At 39.6% G+C, this 22,835-nt stretch overlaps 1 protein-coding gene across 1 annotated transcript in view; it reads left to right on the forward strand.

The window, feature by feature from the left end:
- SH2D4B (SH2 domain containing 4B) overlaps window positions 1-22,835 on the forward strand; it is a 128,337-nt gene that overhangs the window by 60,145 nt on the left and 45,357 nt on the right. Inside the window, exons 2-4 of the mRNA XM_075422983.1 lie at window positions 5,512-5,671; window positions 6,786-6,933; window positions 18,106-18,250. Coding sequence (XP_075279098.1) covers window positions 5,512-5,671; window positions 6,786-6,933; window positions 18,106-18,250 — 453 coding nt within the window. The remainder of the gene's footprint in view (window positions 1-5,511; window positions 5,672-6,785; window positions 6,934-18,105; window positions 18,251-22,835) is intronic.

The raw sequence follows: 22,835 nt of genomic DNA on the forward strand, positions 1-22,835 counted from the left end.
GAAAAAAAATTAAATGAAGTACTTGTACTGGGTAAGCTCAAAGAACTGAGAACAGCCTGAAGCTCACATTTTCATTTTCATCCTAATCAATGTGCTTTTAGCACATGTCCTGCAGCTAACGAAACTCTGAATGGAACTTCATCTCCTCTGCAGTCTTATCAAAATTCAAGCTTCTACTTTAAAGAAGCCATAAGATAATTTGCTCAGAAAGCCAGGGGTAAACTCTCATGTAAAACACGTTGTGCTTAGCTGAAAGTCTACCGGATATCTACACTCCAAAAGAACAAAACCACCCCAACCCTACAAACACACCAAACTCCCCAAGCTGCAGTTCATCTCTGAAGGACAAAAGCAGATCAGGCTGATCAGCTTGATGTCAGTAGTGGCTGCTCATGCAGCCTGTTTCAAATGCAGAATAAGTTTCAGGAATCTTTTTCTAGCACAGAGCGAGAAAAGAAAAGGAATGTTTTCTAATGAGAGAGTCAAAGCATATTTGTATGACTACAAAGCTTTCCAGCGAGTGAGGAGGGAGAGTCAATTGCGGTTGCGGAGATCTGTAGCTTCCAAGCAGGAGAACTGTGGTGGGAAGTCTGGCTTGAGAGAAGTAAGACTGTTCATGGAAATAGCAGGCTCTTTTGAGAAAGTTTAAGCAGACTTTGAATGCCATTCCATGTTTCTGAGGTTATAAATCAGTCCTCTTCTAATTTTCTGAATTTACACTTGACACAGCCCATAACAGTCGCTATGATAACAGGGTGGTTGGGTCACTTTGCTGGACTAAGCAGATGGACTGTGGCTAATTGAGAGGGCAGCTGGGAGCTGCAACACTGGGTCAGGCCTCTGATAGTCCTTGGAGTAGTTCCCTTGCAAACACTGGAGATGGATCACGAACGGGAATTGCTGGGGATGCTGTAACTGTTACAGCAATGACAAACAAGCTTGGAGGAAGGAAGCTGACTCCAGTAGTATTCCATTTGGTCTGATTACTGTTATTTTTAAAGCACTTCTAATTAGGAGCATGCATGAAAATGAAGCCAGATATAACCCAAAACTGTCATTTAAAACCAAACCAAAACAAAAAGCCCAACCAAAAAACCCCTGCGGAAGAGAAAGAACAACCCCAAAACGCAAACCCCATAAAACCCTCAAACCCAGTCTGTGGTTCTCTGTCCCGATTAGCAGAGGCAATGGAAGGCCCAGTTCTCCTTTGTGCAGCTCCACTTGTTTTAAGCCTTACTCGTAGTGTGGAAGCCTGAGCCGATTGGGATGGAAGCCTCATTTAGCTTGAGCATTGCACACAGCCAGGATTCTATCTCTTGTACAACTTGAGGTGCTGCTTTCTCTGTCTCCCAAAGCAGCTGGCTGTGCTCATATTGCCAGCTGTGGCCATAACGACACCCTGCCTGCCCCAGGGATGTCCTCGGGGTGGCACAAGTGCCAAGAGCAGCCCGCCGTGCCGTACAGCTCAACCCGTGGTTGCACTCCAGCACTCTGTGTGTGGGTCTGAGATTAGTAGTGCTGCTGGTAGAGACTAATATTTCTTACAGGTGAGAGCTGTGAGTTTACTATTGCTCTCCAGGGCATTGTTTTATACTTTCATTGCTGTTATAGAATTGAGTGCATAAGTAAAAACAAATAGAAAACCTGATTCAGTATTTTTTTTTTTTATTGTGTGTGTTTATATATGCAAATTTTGTGTTGCTGTTGGTTCAGGCTGTAGGTCTCCAAGAAAGTTTTCACTGTGATCCCTTTGTGCTGCAAATTTGGGATAACTGATTTTGCATTTGTCTGGAGTAAGGACCAATATCCAGGAGCAAATTTACTGGTCTCGGAGCAGCATAGAAATAGGTTTAGGGGAACTCCATGAGACATACTAATTCATGGGGGAGCTACAGGTGAAAAGAACTGCAAGAATTAATGTGGCCGCCTTCTGGTGCTACGGTAGAATACTGCAGCTGATAAATCATTGGTCTGAAGAGCAGAGGCGGAGAAGACTTGGTAAATTATTCAGTGCATTTTCCTGATAAAGCAGTGTTTGTTTCTAAAGCACTTTCATTTCTACTGTCCAATCCAGGCTAATTTTGATGTCTACTACTTCCTAATGGTAATTATTTGCAGCCTGCCATAGTCTTTCCAGGAAAAGAGAAGTACTTTTGTACAAGACTGGGCCTCAAGAGATTTAATTTTTATGTCCTGACTCTGCATGAGGCTTTGTGACTGGGCTCAGAAGCTTGCTTGCTTCTGAACAGGAAACATAAGGTTCCCCTACCTCTTTCTCACCTAGATTTAAAATATATTTAGTCAGGACCTGTCTTTTCCTTTTAGATTTAGTTGAATTTTTTTTTCTTATTTTTGTTTCATTTAAAATAAAGTGTATTAACAAAGTATCTTGCTCTGCAGAAAAATGCAGTACTTGAGACACATCTTAAAGCAGAAATTTCTTTGTTATAATCAGCCCCCAGTGGTGGTAGTTCTCTGCTTGCAAACCAGACAGCAAGAGTTTACTAAAAATATTAAGGAAAACAATTTTCTGTACTTTCAGCTCAGATCTTGCAGTTGGTTCTGCTGTTTAAATGTTAAAGCCCAGCATCATTAGCCTAGAAGAGCTGACACTGACCACTGTGAACTTGATTCTGCAGGTGGCAAAGAGTTTTTGTACGGCAGGAGTTTCCTCCCTGAGCTGCTTATTTCTTTTCCTGCACACTCATTTTTGACTGTTATTTTGTGCAAAGAAACTACTGTGTTTTATAATCAGATTGTACAGTAAAGCCTGTCTCCAACTTTATGGGAGTGTAGGTTTAAGGGAAGGTTTGCATGGCAGTCATTTCTTGAAGTAAAATAGAAAGTGTGGTTGGGTGTGGAAAAAGACCTTCTCTTGTTCGAAAGAAAAACCTGAATAAAGGCAGATGTGCTCAAGTTGAATTGTTTTAAAATTGTATGTGTGGAGGTTTGTTTAATGCTGAAGCTTAAAATTGCCAGATTGTTTGCTGCTGCTATTATCTTTCAACTTGAACTGTGGATGTCTAGACAGTAGTATACCCCACTGTAGTATGCAGTAGTTAATGCTGAAACAACAATATGTTATACCAAACATTTTCAAAAGAGTTTATACGTGGACTGTGTACAGCTTTAGAAGAGAGATCCATTGTTTTAAAAGGAAGAAAGAGAACAATTTCTCAAGATGAGTCTACAGATCAACTATTTGTTTTGTGGGGCTGGGTAGCGATAGATAAGTTGTGCCTCTGAGAAGCATATTAATAATTCTTTGGCACAGAAATCCTGGAAAGAAGCAAAGATAAAATTTGTCTACTTACCTGAAAAGGTTTTTATTTTTGTTTTTTTTTTTTTGTTCTCCTTCCATCTGGTAAGCTCATAAATGAGCTTAGTTGAGTAGAGTTGTCTCAGAACAATAGAAGTATTTGATATCTACCAGTTATGATACAAGTAAATTAACACGAGGCATGTCGTTTGCAATGGTTTCTTTGAAGTAGTAAATAAAGGGCAAAAACTAGGATATCCCCGTTCCTTCCAGGAAAGAGGACATGGGTCACTTTTAAAATGAAAGCTGCCATTGATTATATCGGATCGATGCTCCTCAGAAATCAAGCCATGTTTCTCAAGATACTTTACCGTGAAATGCAGTAGGTGAAAACCTTGTGGACAGATACTGATAGGGCCAGTCCGTTCTCAGCAGAAGGTGTTCAAATGCCCTGTCCAAAAAATACAACATAAATGTTGTGCTGACAAAAACAGAAATGTGCAGAATAGAAACCACAATAAAATACATTCACATTCATAACCCAAGACATAATCTGATGTGAAAGAGCACGTGCTCTTGAGAGTTACTCAAGAAAAATGTTATTAGGTTGAATTTCCACATCCCCCTCCCTTGAAGTTAGGCCAACATTGGGAATTGGTATAAATCACATTTTAAAATTTGATATAGGATATTAGCTTTCATTGAGAGATCTGATATGTTAGTTGCCGTCAGTTTGTATTGTCAACACTTGTGAGTGTGGGCTGAGACTGGCACTGCCTGCTGTCAACAGCCCCGCTTCATTCCCTCTTGCAGTTTGCTCTCTTCGGTCTGGGATGTCAAAAACACTTTATTCATTGTGCATCGGGAAACTTAATCTGGTTAAAAGGATACTGTCCTATTGCAGAACAACAGGCAGCTGAAGGTGAGAGCAGCTAAGCTGATGCTAATAGGGAGAGACGTCGGAAAACCAGAAGCAAAGACTGGCCATTCAAATAGGACCAGGTTTCTTTTAACTCTTATGGGAGCATCAGAGAAAAACTACCTAGGAAAATGGCAAACTGCTTTTCTTCACGTTTTGAGGTGAGGCAGGATACCTTTTAGAAGCTATGTGGTCACACACAATTTACTAACCTAAGTGTTTGGGTAAGAGGGTGAAATCTAGTGGACTGTAATATCCAGGAAGGCAGATGAACTGCTGAGCATTTGTGGTCTTTTAGTTGGGCACGTATATTTTAATATAAATCCATTGTCTATCTTGGCAATGTCTTTGCAGTGGAATCTCCTTTCACGAAGAACAGTTTCAACAAATTTGCAAGAAATAAAACATCAAAATGGATGCAGAAGAGGTGGTTCTACCAATTCCTTACTATGAACTTCTAAAATGCGTAAAATATCTGTGAATTATACATATAAAAGCAGAAGGAAAAGACCAAGCCATGCTAAATCAGGGAGTGTATGTAACTGAAAATGTATTCAGGTAGGATCTAATCTAGTGCCCTTTTTAGTCAGCAGGAATGCTATGGTTGATTCTTGGACACGAAGGTTCACCAGATGTAGTTTATTTTGTAAAGAGCACACAGGCTTTCCTGGTGTTTTGAAAATCACTCTGTCAACACATAACTGCAGATTTTTGCATGGTGGTGTTCATGAAAACTGAACTGGCAACTTAATCCCTTACAGCTGCCTACCTGAACAGAAAAGCTTCTGCAGTGTTGAGTGGTGTGCTCTGAGTATGCAGGTTTTCTGAAGCTCCTCATGGGAGTTTCACACGTGGGAGCAGGAAATTCCTGGATTTTTTGCAGAGGTTCCGCTGAAGTCTCTGAATGCTCAACACTTGATATTCTCTGTGCTGAAGCATTGCTGGTCGTGCAATGTCGCTGGTGGTGGTTGTCGCTCCGTCTCTTTTTCCGTTCTCTTCATTCATCCCTTGCTGAGTAGAGCAAGAAAATGTAACAATCATAATACCTAAATTCTGGGAAATACATGTCAGAATTAATAATTCCTTATTTTTGTGGGACAGTGAGTCTTTATAGAGTGTGTGATCTGGAGCATACAGCCCTTTTTTTTTCCCTAACATGGTAGCATGATCAAGCCTGAAGATTTCATCTGACCTCTTAGTAATGTTTTATTCTGAACTGTAAATGGTAAGCTTAATGTTTCGAAATTTCAGATTTTCCATCTTTTCATCTGTATTTACATAAGAGTTTGAGCCAGTATTTATATTTTTTGTTTCTTCTTGGTGGCTGTTGCAGGTAATGGCAAACATGTGCAGTGGCTACGTGGGAAGGATGGTGAGGTCTGGGTCTGGGTTATGGGAGAAGCCCCAGGTGACAAGCCGTATGAGCAGATATCGGAGGAGCTCATAGCAGAGCGAGCCAGGCAACAAGCACAGAAGGAGGCAGAAGAACTATGGTGAGGATTTAAGAGTCTGAATTCAGGGCCCACTTGGCATAATGGGAGACATGGCCTTGTAGAAAGGTGGCAGGTAATGGTGGGTAAAACTGGTAAGTATGTTTCGTGAACATTTGCTTTCACTTGTTTTGGCGATTTTTCAGCGTGTGAAAAACATAGTTTTATTTTTTTGAATACTGAAAAACAAAAACCTTCTTTCACAAAATAAGTGAAGCAAGCGTTTTTCTTTTGGGGATTTTTGCTACACCATCCAGTTCCAGACCAGTTTGTAAATAAATAAAAATGAGACAACTGGTTCTGAGATGATTGGATTAGGAATGATTATTGTATTACGTATCTATGCCCACAATGGGGATTTGGTACATAAAATCCTTTTTGAAATTGGTTTTATTTGCATATTGCTTGTATTAATTCTTATCCCAGCAGTTCAGAAACTGATTATACAAGTGCCATACTGGTGTTTCCAGCAGGGCCTCTTCCAGCTTTGGGAGAGATTCAGATGTGTTTTGATGCTTGGTGTTGTTGGGAAGTAGGCCACCTGCCTCCTCCACTTCCTTTTGTAGTGCAGAGCTGAAAAGTGACAGTTTAAATATCAGATTATTCTATATTATTCCTTTTCATATGAGATTCTTCTTATAGCGATTGCATAGTTAAGCAGGGATTAAAACCTCAACCTGTGCTCTGTGTTCCTTTTACGTTGTCAGTACTCATAAACAATCAAGTGTAAGAATTTGGCAGACATTTGCATTAATATTTGAGAGACAATAAAAGTCCCAATCATGCTTTGCTAGACTAACAGAAAAATCTATTTTTTCAGCCAGGGAAGGAAAAATCTAGGGTATGACTCAAAAACATCCAAGAAGTACTTCTCTAATTTAGAAGGTGCTATTTTAATTAGTCATTTTTCAGGAATTGAAAATGCTTGCTTTCTGAATTGTTTCTTCAAATCTGATTAGTGGTAGATCTCTTGGTAAATACATTTTAATTCTTTCCTTGTATATTTCCATAAAGTCTTATGCTAATTTGTTGCAAGCAGTGAGCAAGTATTGATCCTTAATTTAAAAAAAATAATTAGTGTCTTCAATTATTTTTATTTTCAAATGCTTTTCTGAAGGAAACAAAAGGAGGCTGAGATTACAAAGAAATTCCGGGATGCTATGGCTCAAGAAAAAGCCAGAATAGTGGCAGAAAAATGGAAAATAGAAATGGAAGATCGGAAAGCTGCCAAATTGGAGGAGGAAAAAATTCAGGAGGAACTGAAGGTTTGCATAGAAGAATTCAGCTTTTTAAATAGTGTTTTTAGATAGACCCAAAGTTCTTGTCACCTTCAGTGCATGTTTATTAATAAGCTTTAAAACCCAGAGTTGTAATTTTTCATCCTGGAATATACAAATAGCTACATGGTGTTCACCAGAACAGCTGGGTGAGTGATGCGAAAAAATTACATATCTCATTCAAAAGCATCAGGACAATCAAACTGGTTATTCAGCTCACACATTAACGGAATTGTTCCGTCAGCTGTGCTGAGTGAATCATACTGGGGGGAAAAATGCACAATTGTAAAATGTCTCATTTTAAGTTAGTTTGCTTGAACATATTTTTTGTATTTTGGATGAGTTGTTCACATATTTAACTTGAAAATTCTGTCATTACTTTCTTTAAGATAACGAGAGGTGGATCCTTCTCCTACTCAACATATAGGATAAGTCCAGTTGGCTTTGCTGAGAGAACTTCATTTGCCTGATTTTTGACTTCATCATGAATTTTCTAGGAGCTCAGTTATAGTATCTGAATGTTTGTTTGAAATAATTTTTTTTCACATTCTCATGTTGAAAATCACGATTTGAAAACTAAACAGGAAAAGAAGGCCTCTGTCTACCCTACTCAGTACTTTATAAAGATGAAAACTTGTTTAAAAATGAGAAAATAAAATATAATTGGTTTAGTGTGCAGAGATATTAGCACAGTCTTCTGAACCTGGGATGTGCACGCTGGGACTGCACAAGATAGGTGTGGCTGGGTTTCCATGGAGAAAGCCTGTAGCAAAATATGACTCCTAGGAGATCTGCATCCAGTAACTTCCACCTCCACACCTCTCCCCTGCCAGCAGCTTGGTAGGTCGTTTTACCCTTCCTGGGAGGGTGATTAAAGGTGTGCAAAGTGCAGATGGACTTCCCCCTTGTCCCGCTGTGATGGGAGGAATGCTGGAAAACTCAGTGGTAAATTTGTGCAGTTTGATTACAAACTAGGGTCAGGAAGTCACTTGTTCTGTAGTGTGGGGGCCTGGGTTCTGAGGGGGGTTATGGAGCACAAAGCAAGGGCGGTTCCTGTAGCCTCCTCTGCACAGAGGTGCTGATTTACCTTCGCACAATTAATTTGAATTCATAGGAGAGAACGGGGCCTTTGAAATTTGATGTCAATGAGTAATGACGCTATACCTTTTAAGTGCGTTTATTAATGTATGTATAATCAGCAGAGCAGCTAATTAAACGCTTTTTCCTCTGCTTTCAGAAAGCAAAGTCCTCTTGAACAAAGACCCATACAGGCCTGTTCACTTATATCTCTATGGTTGATTTATAGTGCACTTTATGGGGTAAATGTCCACAAGCTCACTGTTAATCTTCTGTTTCAGAGACTTTTTCAAAAAGCAGGGTGACCAATTTGTGAGACTTTTAGTGGCCAGCAGTCATAATTTTCTGTTAAGGAAAACTAGTCTTTCGGTTATTGATACAATTTAAAAGGAATGGCACCAAATTCTGCTTATTTTCATACTGACGGAAAGGTAATGTCGCAGGGATCTGTGTTCCCACTGTTTCTTAAGAAGTGAGAAGGTATTCTCCATCCAGCCGTGTGCCTGGTAGGAGCAAGAATTGCACCGCTGTAAGCGGGATGAGGATTTGGTTCAGTTTCTACTTTGAATTTCAAATACTAACCTTTGGCCAGGATTTATTTAGCCCTATTCATAAAGTTGCCAACATCTTTATTTTATCAAAGAAACAGAAACCTTTCTTTCGTCTCTATGGTTTCCTTTAAATCAAGCATTTGAAAAGAGCATTTGCAAGAATTTAAATAAATGGACCAAAATTTTTAAGACAAGACCCAGCAGAAGTGAACTCTTTGGCTTCAAAAATGAGATTGGAAACAAGATATTATGCAGTGACACCTGTACTGAGTGTGCTCCCGGCATCTGCTGTATTAATACGACAACATAGTCTAATTACATTTCCAGCCCTGGATCTTCCGTTAGGTCTATAATTTGAGATTTGTTAGGAGGGACTTGGACAAACATAGGGTTCCACCAGCAGAGATCCAAGTGCGGGATTGATCCCTGGTCCTATAACACCACACCTTTGCTACTCAGAAAAGCAGCTGATTTGTTACTTGGTCTTGGAAGAGCAGCTCTTGTACATAGTGTTGTAGAACTACTTAAAAACACTAAAGGCATTTCAAAGACAAGTGAATCTCACAGGCTGGTATGGGGAAGTTCTTAACTTCTCTGTCTACTGGCATATTTGAGCTCACTTGGTTTTCCTTCTCCTTCCCATTTTACTCCTTTTATAACTGCTCTTGTGCGGTGGAAGAAGTACATGAAATATTTAAAAGGTAAATGAGTAGAAGGGTACCTAGACAGGAAAATAGGAAAGTTCTGTTTCTGGCATCTGCCTCCAACTACAAAAAGTGAATAGAACTGAGCTGTCGGGAAAAAGGTGGATTAATGAAATCTACTCATGTATGAATGCAGTTGTTGAATCCTGAAGAAGTGTACCTTTCATGAATGATTCAGGGTGTGGAATGGGATGCAGATTCATTAGCAAGCCCACTTTAACAGGTTTAAAATATTTAATGCATTGTTAATCATCCTTTTGCGATGACCAGGACGTGTTTAAAGTGGTCTCCAGACTAGGGTCTGAAAAGTTCAGTCTCTGCTAACGCTTCATCTTCTTGAAGCATTTTAGCTTGGGACATTGAAACTCTGTGCTTTCTGCGATGTGTTTAATTTCTAATCATATTGTATCACAAACACTCCTTTTTAAAATGCTTTTATTCCTCTTGACCTAACATGGGAGTTCAGGGCTGTCTGCACTAGATAAATGATATCTCACATATCAAAGTGAATGATGATCCCTGCTTCCTTTTCCAACACTATTAGAAAAGTATTGCTTTCCTTGGTGCTTGTTAAGCAGAAATGCCTTTAATTTATGATGCTAGAATATAAACGTTGACTGCTCTATTTTTGCAGTTTAAGGACTGCTATTCTTTTGCGCAGCTATTGCAAAGGGCAAATAAGAAAGCCAATTACTATCATTAATCTTTTTGCTAATTCACAAAGGCTATGAGATCATAGGCGTAATCTCCTGCTGTTATCAGTTGCTGTCACTAAGAGTCTTGAACAATGTGCAGAGCTAGGGCAAATTAAAGGTACGAGTATCAGCCAGCCAGGGGCAGGTGATATCCTTCAGCTACATTTAGAAATAACAGAGATGCTCTCTCAGCTTGCTCTTCACGTGGTCTACACAAAGCAAGAGAATATTAGTAGTAAAGTACTTTCTGTATGACAACATCAGATACCTGCTAAATTTAGTAATATAAGCACAGATGACAGTAAAGCTAGATTGCTTCTTAAAAATTCCTTGGGAGATGAAATGTGTGCTAGCCAAAAGCTGCTAACTGCAAACTTTTATGGATGTTGTTTTTCTTCATGTATCAAAAAATATTTTGTAGGAGTTTTAATGAGTGGTACTTCAGAAGAAAAAAATCTGTATTCTCTTGATAGGCAATGAGACAGTAACGGTGCATTATAATTTCTTTCCACAATTTTTTTTTTTTTTTGGGGTGCAAGTTCAAGACCTTTAATTCCGGTTGGGATTGTGGTGAGTGAAGTGAGCTGTTCTGAGGTGTAGATCCCAGAATTTCTGTCGGCCTGGCTGTTTCTGTTCTCGTCAAAGATGACAAGTTTAGAATCAACCATCAGAGATGAACAGAATAATTAGTGCTTCAGTTCAGGAAATCTCGAATAAGGACAGCTTATGCTTAATAGAAAGAACGCAGTTCAGTCCTGTTGACTTGGATGGGCTTTCATCACACGTCTGAGTGCTTTACTGTGCCCAGAAATGCTGTGGACCTGATCCTTCAGACACTTGCTGCCAGGTGTAAAGTTTAGGAGTACAGTAAAATGTCACCATCACCACTTACAGTACTGTGATATAGCAGTGAGCATTCTGTCTTGATCTGAAAAAACCCTCTTGTCTCCAACTAAACATCAAGCACTTGAGTGGGCCTGTTAACTTTCAGTGCAAATAAGCTGTAAGTTCAGCTCTGTGCTTTGCTGTGCCAAGAAAACACTGAATTCTTTCCCAAGGACAGCATATTTAGAATCCAAGAATATGACAACAGCTGCTTGCTGGGGTTTGGCACCCAGTTCATTCTGAAAATGCCTCAGTTGGGTCCATTCAATCACAATTTCAGTAATTCAGTAATACTTCATTTTGTTTTCTTCTGTGTGACCACAGTTCAGAAATTCTTTTTTTCTATGCAGTTGTCTCTTTAACAATGTTGGAAGCAAGGCAGCTGTTAGTTTCTGCTGGGAATCAAGTCTTCAGGGTTTTCTATCCTGCTTGTGAGGAACTGTGATATTAATTTTAAAGAAAAATCTTGTCCCAAGTGACATCGGTAATGATTGCACTGCTACATCGCTAGTAAAAACTAGCAAAGCTCTGCTGTTTTCCATGGGTAAATGGGAAAATCTGAGCCACTAACGAGGATAGCTTACGTGGCAGGAATTCAAGCTGTGGAGAGCCCCTAAGATCCAGCGACTCTTAGTAGATTGCCACTGGATCTATGGAAAGTTACCCAAGCAGAGTCTGCTTCAGCATGTGCAATAAATCACTGACCCCTCACAATCTCCTTAGCTTTGTTTTCTGTCTCATCTAAAAGACGGTCTTTGTGAACCAGAGTGTGTTGTTACCTCCCTGTATGAGCCATGTGCGAATAGCATGTCCTGGGGCATATCCGTGACTGAAACAGAATTTCTTCTACATAAAGCATGACTGCACTTTGTGCGTTTTTCTCTGTGCAAACACATGCACAGTGAAGTGATGCAAACCCTGCGTTCCTTGTGAGACACTGGTAGTAGAGAAGAAAATAATGTCTCTCCAAACACTCTTTTCTGAAGCGAGAGAATTTTCTCAGAAGAAGGTTGGGAAGGAGTTGGACACATTTCTCCTGATACCTGCTCACAGCTCTGTTGGAAACTGTCAGATGGGTTTGTGGAGGATGCTCATCTCTGAATTCAGCCTGCTGTCTCAGCCTTGCTGAGAACAGGCTGTCCTGGAGCCGGGGACCCCGGGATTTCCAGATTCCCTTCTGCAGAGCAGGTTGAGGTCTGAAGACGAGCTGTGCTCTCAGCTCTGTGGCAGGTAGCCTGAATGTCTGACCTGGCTCAGTAGTGATTGCTGAGGGGTCTCCGGAGATCCACAGCAGCTAATGCAGCCAAGCAGCTGCAGCTTTCGGGGCTGCCAGAGACACTTACTGCCAGCCTGAGGCATTGAGGGAATCCCAGGCATCCTTTGCTTCAGAGAGGACTGCTGTAACAAATGCGTCTTGCAGGTTTGCCCTGAGCAGGATGGCAGTCCTTCAGCTGCCCTGTGTCCTGCAAGACTCCCCAGAGAGACCCCAGGAGCCATGGCAGCCAGAAGCTCAGTTTTCCGTGGTGAAAAAACAAATTTCTGTATTTTGGCTTTTCCTCAGTGCATTTTTTTTTTTAATATTTCTGCAGCAAAAAATAAATGCTGACCTAATCTTTTCTCATCTTCATTGGACTGAAACATTAGAGGCTAACCATGGCTAATATTAAATGTAATTTAGAGCTGGCTGTAGCAGAGCTATCAAACATTGTGAGGCACACATTTACAGCAACAAGTAACAAGTCTGTTGTAAATGCTCAACTGCCAGAGGCGAGATAAGATCATTTAGCATGTTCAAATTCTCCAGTGGACTTAAAGCTGGAGAGGGTTACTGCTACCTACTGCAATGCCAGTGTGATTTGTTGCAGCAGGTTAGTATTTCTTGGCAATTTGCAACTACGTACTGAATTGTCACCTTCCTATTTATTCTGGAAGAACTGCAGGGGTTATGGCACACAGTACAGCCTCTCTCAACTGTCAGGCAGAAGATGATGCATGTAGATTTTCATAGCTCTTCACTCTCAGCTGTGGTGTACAGGACTGGGTTCATGGGGACAAGCAGATGAGCTGGTTGCTGTATTCTTCCAGTGGAGTAAATGTGGAAAGCTCAATTGCTGTTCATTTCAAATACAAACATATACTTTTTACTCATACTTGACAAAAGGAGGAATTTTCTTTCCTGTGTCATACTAACAATGGTTGTTTCTCCTCACACGCCTTTAAGGAGTTGCACAATATACTTGCACGTGTGTCCCTGTGCTAATTTGAATAAACAGAATATAAAATTTTACTTCTTTTAGAAAGGAAAATTATATGAAAAAGTTTTGTGAATTCAGAATCAAGTGCTAGCAGCGAGGGTTTTGTTGTTTTTATTTCTTCTTTGACTTAAATCTCCTCACTAAAAAAAAACAAAGGTAGAATTTTCTTAGTAGGCATTACTGCTTTCTGTTAAGAACTCAAACTCTGCCTGAGTTCTGATTTGTTGATTTTTTTGTTTTGTTTTTTTCTAGACACTTTCATAATTTCTGCTGAAATGCATCAACAACAGCTACAAACTTGTGACAAAACTCTTGTGCAATTCAGGGAAGCTGCTGTGAGACTGAATTCCCCTGCCCCCCCTTAAGTTTACCTTATGGTTTGAGAGGTTGAATAGAAAATATTTTGATAACCCAGGATTACCCCTGTGTCTGTCCATCTTCCTGAAAAGACAGCCTAGATGTATTGGATTTTTTGAGGTAGAAGCTAAGTGAATAAATATTCTCCCCATAAGAACAAAGAATAGCTGATTGCATACTTTTTCCAAGAATTGAATAAAGCTATTTACTAGCTACTGAAATATAGACTCCTTAATTCTATGGGGTATGTAAAAAGGTAATTTATCTCTTTCTTCTTTTTTTTATTTTTTATTCTGAAGAAGCTGCTGGGCTTTGATATCAGTGCTTTCCAAAAGAACTGACTTTTCAAAAATAATGAACTGTCCACTCAACTAATCTTTTTAGGACTCAGGAGGTAACAATGGGAGGATGATGTTAAAAATAATCAAAGGTGCTAGCATTAAAATATAAAAAAAGATCGACAGAAGAACAATACTAGGCTTTTCTTTCTCAGAAGCAATAAGAGCAGGCTGATTCATTGATCATCCTGTGTGTTATGGAACTATTATTCTCTGCATAGGTGCATCACTATTAATACCCAATATTTCAGGTCTTTTGATTTTTTGTATTATCAAGACAACAGATCCTCTGCTGGTGTCAACTGGTAGAGCTCAGCTGTACTAAATGGAGAAATGTTGATTTATGTTACTCAGGGAAATGGAAAAGTGGTTGAATTCTTTCAAAGCGTGGAGGTTTGTATTTGTTCCATTTTCCCGCTCTGAAGATGGTGTTGCTTGTCACTGCTACATTGCTTGCTTCTTTTCAGTCTTTTTGAATTGTCACTGGCCAAAAGTATTAAGAGCTGTGTCTGTTGGCTGACTCTTCCTATGCAAACCATCCCTGTGAAGCTCAAGACACTTGTCCTTGTTTATTCATGCTTGGATTCACACTGTTGTTTCCATATTCATGCAAACATAATGTGTCGTTCTTCCTTAAATGTGCTGTTGTGATCCATGACCAGAACAACCAAACAGTCCTGACTTCTGCTGCTTCTGGCCCTTGTTGAGTTTCTAGAGGTTGCGAACACAAATATTGTTTGCATTGGAAAGCTGTCTTCAGAAAAGAATTAGAGTTGTCTTCCTTTAATTCCAGATTTCTGGTTAACAACAGGTAACTTTTGCAGAGCTAGAGAGAAATGGGGACAGGAGAAGGAGGAGAGGAAAAAAAAGCTTTCCCTTCCCCATGGTGGACAAAAGTCCTTTCTGTTTCGCAGACAGACATTCCAGACAACCTGTTTCACCGTTGCGAAAGCATGTGTGAGTCTTTCTTGGGGCATTAAACAGCAGCATTGTTTGGACATTCGTATTACTCTATTCGGGCTGCTTTTGGTATTTGTGCCCTGACAGGTGTTAAAATAGGACAGACAGCCTTTCAATGAGTACTTTTCCAATATATTATCATAGGATCATAGAATGGGTAGGGTTGGAAAGGACCTTAAAGATCATCTGGTTCCAACCCCCCTGCCATGAGCAGGGACACCTTCCACTAGACCAGGGTGCGCAAAGCCCCATCCAACCTGGCCTTGAACACTGCCAGGGAGGGGGCAGCCACAGCTTCTCTGGGCAACCTGTGCCAATTCCTCACCACCCTCGTAGTAAAGAATTTCTTCCTTATATCTAATCTAAATCTACCCTCTTCCAGATTGAAGCCATTACCCCTTGTCCTGTCACTACATGCCCTTGTAGAAAGTCCCTCTCCAGCTTTCTTGTAGGCTCCTTCAGGTACTGAAAGGCTGCAGTAAGGTGGTCTCAGAGTCTTGTCTTCTCCAGGCTGAACAGCCCCAACTCTAACAGCAGAGGAGTTCCGCCCCTCGGATCATTACCGTGCCCTCCTCCGGCCCCGCTCCCACAGCTTCAGGTCTGTCCTGTGCTGAGGGCTCCAGAGCTGGACGCAGCACTCCCGGGGAGTCTCACCAGAGCAGAGCAGAGGGGCAGAATCCCCTCCCTGGCCCTGTGCCCACGCTGCTGGGGATGCAGCCCAGGGGACGGTTGGTCTTCTGGGCTGCCAGCGCACACTGCCGGGTCATGCTGAGTTTCTCATCAACCAGCATCCCCAAGTCCTTTTCCTGAGGGCTGCTCTCAATCCATTCTCCACCCAGCCTGTATTTGTGCTTGGGATTGCCCTGACCCATGGGCAGGACCTTGCACTTGGTCTTGTTGAACTTCATGATGTTCGCACGGGCCCACCTCTCAAGCCTGTCCAGGTCCCTCTAGATGGCATCCCTTCCTTCCAGCGTGTCAACCGCACCACTCAGCTTAGTGTCGTTGGCAAACTCGCTGAGGGGGCACTCGATCCCACTGTCCGTGTCACCGACAAAGATGTTAAACAGCGCCGGTCCCAATATCGACCCCTGAGGAATGCTACTCGTCATTATAAAACACAAACTATTTACTGTAGGGAAGTGTTAATCAATTAATATATAGTTTTACTAAATTAATATAGCTTTTGGATAGTTCAACACCTTTCAGCCTAGAAAGAGGCTGAATTGTAACAAACGTTTCTATATAGTGTGAATTTCCGTGTAAGCAGTGTCTTCAAACACTGAGCAGTAAGAATCTATGTGTAAAAAAATTAGGTATGCAAGTTACTTTTTGCAGGATTATGAGCAACATCATGACAGCTTAGTTTTACATTTCCTGAACCCACAGACTGAGCTTAGAGAATAACAGAAGTCAGTTTTTAGCCCCATTTTGAAACTCTCTCCAGTCATATTTGTAGTACGTGTTAAAATACACCATGGATTGTTTTGGTCATGCTGTGAATCCTGCTGTGATGAAGGTTTGTTTTCAAACTCAGAAAATATGCCCTTCCACAAAGTTCACAGTGCAGAAATATGATAGAATAAAAAGAAAGCTAAATATGTCTGATTCCCATTTGAGAGCAGGAGCAATCCCATCTGAACATAATTTTCAGACTTTACATCTTATCATGTCTTAAGAAAAAAGAAATCACCAGTACAAAGTCTTAAGCTAAACATTTGCTCAAATATATCAGCTCTGCTGGTTGATAGAACATGTTGGTGCATTTGAAAAGTTGTTTGCCAGTTTAAAGTAATCATGGGGTTTTGTTTGGGTGTTTTTCCTGTGCTCAACTACTGCTGGTCTCATTGCAATGAAACATTAAAATCTCCCACCAAAAGGGAGCAAAGTTAGGAAAATGCAAAGATCTTATGAAATCCCACTTCTGACCTTTAATAAACAGAAGTTATTTAAGGAAGACAGAAAGATCTACCCCAGACCTCCTAATGTAAAAAGCAGAGTTTCACCAGATTTTATTCAACTGGATGCCAGTTTCTTCTCCCTAGAAATTTGGTAGGATTAACATTTCGCACCAACTCACAATCTGCTTTGGGACTCTCTGACTTATAGTTTGGGTTAGGTAATGAGTTAATAATTCAGGGTCATTTTACTCACTGACTTATGACAAAATTTGTTACGCAAAAGGATATAGTGTTGGTTCCATTATAAAATTAAATAAAAAACTGGTCTTATTCATAGTGCAAATTATTTCACTAGTATGAAGAACACTTCATGAAGTTCAGTTTTGGGTTTTTTGGGGGGGATTCAGTTGAACAATGAATTAAATCTCATTCTTCGCTACCTAAGAAAATTGGGGAAATTTGTTAGGAAACAGATACAGATTCCTATTCCTGCGCTAATCAAGCTTCTGTGTTATTAACAGTATGCGGGAGCAATCTTTATGAGATTTCCATCTCCTTTAAGGTCTTCTTGGAAGGAAACTTTTTTGTGTGTTACTTTTAGCTGCATTTTGCAAAGTGACTGATGTGTGCTGAAGGATCTGGCTTTTCTTCCAGAGCGTAATGATCTTGGTATTTGGAAAATGTTATTCTCTGTGTTGCTTAAGATGACACATGGTGACAGTTGCTGAACTAAGAACACCAGTAAATCAGTTACTGAATTCTACAGATTCTGTAGATGATGTGTATACTGCTTGAGTGACAGTGATACCTCCAGTGGGAGTACATGTGGTCTCTTCTCCCAGGTAACTGGTGATAGGACGAGAGGAAATGGCCTCAAATTGCACCGGGGGAGGTTTAGATTGGATATTAGGAAAAATTCCTTTACTGAAAGAGTGAATAGGCTGCCCAGGGAAGTGATGGGGTCCCCATCCCTGGAGGTGTTCAAAAAGTGTGTAGATATGGCACTTCAGGACATGGTTTAGCAGACATGCTGGTGTTGGGTTGACGGTTGGACTTGATTTTAGAGGTCTTTTCCAAACTTAATGCTTCTATGATTCTATGATTAAAACGAGCACTACTTATGGATTGTAGGATAGCACAAACTTTGGCGTCACATGATAAAACATCTTTCCCATATAGATTACAGGTCTTAGATACTTACACATTCATTATTCCTGTGATACCTGTACATCTCAAAACATACCTTCCTCAGAAATTCCCAAGAGGTAGGAAACTCCTATAGCCTGTTGAGATAGGTGAGAAACCCAAAGTTAGAAGAGAGAGTGATTTCTGCAAGGTAACGTAGCTAGTGTGTGGGAGGAAGCAACTGAAGCAGTGTCCTAACTTTTGGCACATTCTTCCTCTTTAGTCACCTCTGTTATACTTCATTTTGCCTAGAAAAGAGAAGAAGAGGAAAGACAAAAAGGCGAAGAGCAAATAAGGCAGCAGGAAGAAATCCGAGCAAAAGAGTTGTATCTGAGCCTCAAGCAAGCTCAGCAGCATAGTCAACACAGCGACGATGACCAGGAGTGGGAAGAACAGTGTGAGTAAAATTACCTTCACAGGATTAATGCATTTCTAAAAACAAATAAAAGGAGATTTGTAGAATGGAAAAAGATGTTGCCAAAAATCTCTTCTACCTAGAGCAATGCAAAATGCTATATTATTTTGCAGGAAATTACCAGCTTGACCTTACAAACATAAATTATTGTGAGTTTACTAATTTCCCATTTTTTTCTGAAGAAGAGTCCATGTCAATGTCTTATAGAAAATCTTTCATGTGTAGTGTCTGAAATCATTACTTTTTGTCTAGTGTAATTAACTAACAGTTTTGGCATAGTAATAATAATTCTGGACACAGTTATTTTGACAGCTTGTCCTCAGCTATCTCTGAAGAGGTAAAATCTGTCTTCATCTGTGTTTTAATTATTTCCATATGGTGATGTGGTCAAGCTATAATAGCAGCACTGAAACTCACTTCATTTCAAAAGATTACAGTAAATAATACTTAGATACTTGCCCGGAAAAAAATCCTGATGATGATGATCTCACTTTATGGAGGTGCTCTTCCTTTTTAGCCATCCTGAAATTCTTTATTAATTTCATCATTGTGATTAATTTAAAAATACATTAGTGATTTTTAAAAGCCTGTAAGGAATAAAACAAATATATTGCTATATATATATACACACATACATAATGTAGGTAAGTAAAAGTCCATGTTATGAGTAAGTAAGGCTTAATAGGTTATTGTGAATAAAATGTATGTCTACTCCATCTGTAGGCTATTGTATAGGTGGCTTTAGAAGTAGGAAATTCGCTTGTGGTAAGAATTGTGCATTTTTATTGGGGGAAGAGTATTTTTTACTTGCCACACCTATACTGATTTGATTACTCTTCAGAAAAAGGAAATGTAACGATTGGAAAGTTTTAGCTTATGTGGGGTTATTGTATTAATTATATATAACACAAAAGTTAATCAACTAATACTAAAAATGAAGTTTTAGAGAGCTGATAGTCGTATGTGTTGCATGAAATACCTCATGAAGTAGGAAAAAAATGTTGCTGTAGTGTTGCTTATTTCATGATAGAAGTAAAAGAAATGTTTCAAAATATGAAATGAGTTTATTTTATAGTTTTAGTCATCAGTTGAGGAGTTCCTGAAGACTAATTACTGAAGTCCTATTGCCTGCAATTGATGTGATAGTGAATCATTCCGTACAACATGAATTAAATCTCTGTAAGTTACACTGGTGCAATTTTCCAAGCTCATAGCAGGCTACATCATTTTTGGTCAATAAAACCTCTCTATATTACACTGCTAATAAAGAGAAGGTAATTATTTCCTGAAGAATTATCTAAGTCTAGGTGTATGTGTTTATTCAGAAAGGAAAACTGTAGCTTTCTGTATTTGGGGTGTTTAAGAGCAGAATGAGTTGTGGAAAAAATAGCCCTTTAGTTTTGTAGAAAATGAGACATCGTCAATTAGCATCAGCTGGCAACCTAGCATAGAGCATGGTTTATCATTTCTTGTATGGTAGATAAGGAATGAAAACACATTTGCAACCATGTTGTTAAAAAAAAAAAGTCCAGCCTATCTTTACACAGAAATTATCGATAAAACAAAATACTGTAAACATTATTAAAACCGGCTATCCTTCTCTTACTGTTGCATTAAAGAGCTAACTGAGGTTTGAAATCGTCATCTCAGTTTTCTCAAAGAACACTGGTTGTACAGGGACAGATTTCAGAAATGCAATAGAGGAGTTATGGAGCAAGCTATGAGTAGTTTTTACCGTGGTTTCTGTAATGGCATTCTTGGTCTGTCAAAACACTTTCGACTGCATCATATGCTGGTGGATGTAATCTATGACCAGTATTTTTTCTGGTGTAACCTTTGGAGTATCCTGTACGGTCTGAAGGTATTCTATCACCTTCAGTCTGTGTGCCTCAATACCTATAGACCTGTCTGCTTATGGTCAAGAGAGTGACCAACTGCAGCTCACATGATTTCAAGTTATCGAGACTGGTTGCCAATGATAGTGCTGTGGGGCAAAACAAAGCTCAGCACCTTCTAGCCAGCGGCATCGCCGTTGGGTTTTGCAGCCTGCTATAAATTCTGTGCTGCCAGAGTTTATGCTGTTATCAGTAACTGATTTAGCATTAAACTAACTGCGGACTAATGACTAGAGTGGATCACATCCTTTTTTATCCTCTTATGCTTATCTCAGTGTCTCAATTTATCCCAGCTGTTTTGAGGGCTTAGAACTGTGTTCCATTTGCAAATGGGTGCGACAACTTAAGAGATGAAGATGCAGTATTTAGTGCCTTACCTGAAACCGGTTCCTGGCTGGTTTAGACTATGCTGTCAGGCTTTGCACTGAGCTTCCTGAGGAACACTAACACCTTCCATTTCCTTAACTTTGCTGCAGAAGCCAGAACCTCTAGCAGACAGGCAATAACAGATATTTGGAAGTGGGAACATCTGAAGTTGTTATGGAATGAACTAGTACATCAAGTTCACCAGATTTTTCACTTTTGATTTCAGTTTCAACTTTTTTTTTTTTCATTTTTATGCTAATACTTTCATTTTGTCTTCAAATACTGCTTTGGGACGCTGAGAGGAAATATAGTCAAGTTAGGCAAAGCTAGCTGTTTCTCATCTTTTCTGAGCAATAAATAAACGCATGAATGTATAAGAGAATTACAGGCAGATGTAATATTAACATCTTTTGTCTCTACGTACCTGTGATGGAAACCATACTGCCCATTAGGACCAAGGCCAGGCTCCTTTGTGTCTTGCCTCCTTGAAGTCAGCCCTTTGTATTCAACAGTGCTGGGGGGCAGTGCTGAAGAGGAACAGCAGTGCTAGAGCCGCTATTGTGGAGAGCAAATGTAGCAGTGATATTGATGACACTACTAATTTATTTAGTAGATGGAATTTAGAATATGATGAGGATTCATCTCTCCTCATCACATTATCCCTCAGCTGTTTATTGCCAAGGCAATAAGCAAAGTGTTGCTAATATTAGTTTCCATTGTTCAGTTCAGTTTGCTTCTGCTGTTTGCCTGATTGTGCCAAATAACAGTAAAAGCCCATAGAACCACTGTGTTAATTGAAATACATCATTTTAGTGCTTTTTAATATACTGAATGACAAATATAGAGTGACTTCAGAAATTGGTACTAAAAGGAAAAAAACCAATGTTGTAAGAGCAATTATACACTTGGATTTCATATAATGAATATATGTTGGTGTATTTTAGAGGGCAGTTGTGAGTTAACATGTGGAACAAGTGTATTGGTTGGTAAATGAAAAGTTGAATACTGGAGGAGACTGATTATAAGAGTCCACTGTTCAAAGCTTCTATTCCTTGAAACTGAGAAGTGAGAACTGAGGCTAAACTTGGACAGAGTGTATATATTCTGATTAGTTCTGGACCTTTCTATGCGCTGTTCCATTTTGTAGATTTCTAGAGTATTCAGTAAACAATACCCTATATCATGGTCGCTAAGTGTGACCTCCCTCTGTGAGAGGAGAAAAGGAATCTGCAAAACATAATAGGAAAAACTGTAGTATAAATATTCATCTGACTGAATATTGCGAAAGGTATTCTGTTAGTACACTTACAGACCCCTGCAAACTGCATCAAGCAATGAAGTGCTCGGATACCATCTGACCAGCTGTACTCATCTCCAGACAAAAATTATTCCAGTAAAAATGTAAATAGAGTTGAGTGACTTGATCTATTCTTATGCCTTTCCCTAAGCACCCACTTTTGGTTTCTGCTGGAAATAGGATATCAGGCTGACTCATTATAGCTTCTTTTATATTATTCTATTTTTATGTGCTTCTGCAAACTATGTCTATGAATTTATTTTCGCCTGAATTTTAAAGGAATTTCTGTTTGTTTGGTACTTATCTTTCACAGAAATTCAAGTGAGTGAGTTTACTGGCAGGAACATTTGATAAAATGCTGAATTTTAAAGTGACTAGTTCCCAGTTCAGCTATGCATTAACCAAGCAAGTGCTCAACCTTAAGTATGTGCTCACAGAACTTCACTAGGTCTCAGCGTGCATTGTTGAATAGGGGATTATTCACGTGCTTTCAGGTAAGAAGATTGCTGTACGGGAGCCATATTGCAGAGTATTTGTGGGAAGTTATTTTCCAATTAGGTAAGGGAAAAAGACCGTGTGATTTATATGTGCACTCAGAAATTTTCAGGACTGAATTTTATCTGTTAAGTAGTCATTTTGAGTTGCTCATAAACAAGCTTACAAGAATTATTAACAAGGGTAAAGCTGAAACAAAATAATTAAAAAATGAGGATGCATATTAATAGCACATGGTTTTTTTCTGCTTTCACATAGCTCTGACTAACTCACAGCTCTTCAAAAACACAAAGTAGATTACACAAAGTGGAGAGTTGCTAGTCTTTCACAAATTATTTGATCAAGTTCAGCTGCAGCACAGCATGAATTAATCCTCATCTGTATCAAAAGATTTGGTATTAGAATTTTACCAGGACTGCTGACAGGTATTTCCCAATCCTACGTGAGAGTATAAAAGGCAATTTTGCATTTGCACTCAAAAGGCAACTTAGGTTAGCATAGAGAATAACAGATT

Source organism: Opisthocomus hoazin, chromosome 6 (genome assembly GCF_030867145.1).
Source record: "Opisthocomus hoazin isolate bOpiHoa1 chromosome 6, bOpiHoa1.hap1, whole genome shotgun sequence".
NCBI lineage: Eukaryota > Metazoa > Chordata > Aves > Opisthocomiformes > Opisthocomidae > Opisthocomus > Opisthocomus hoazin.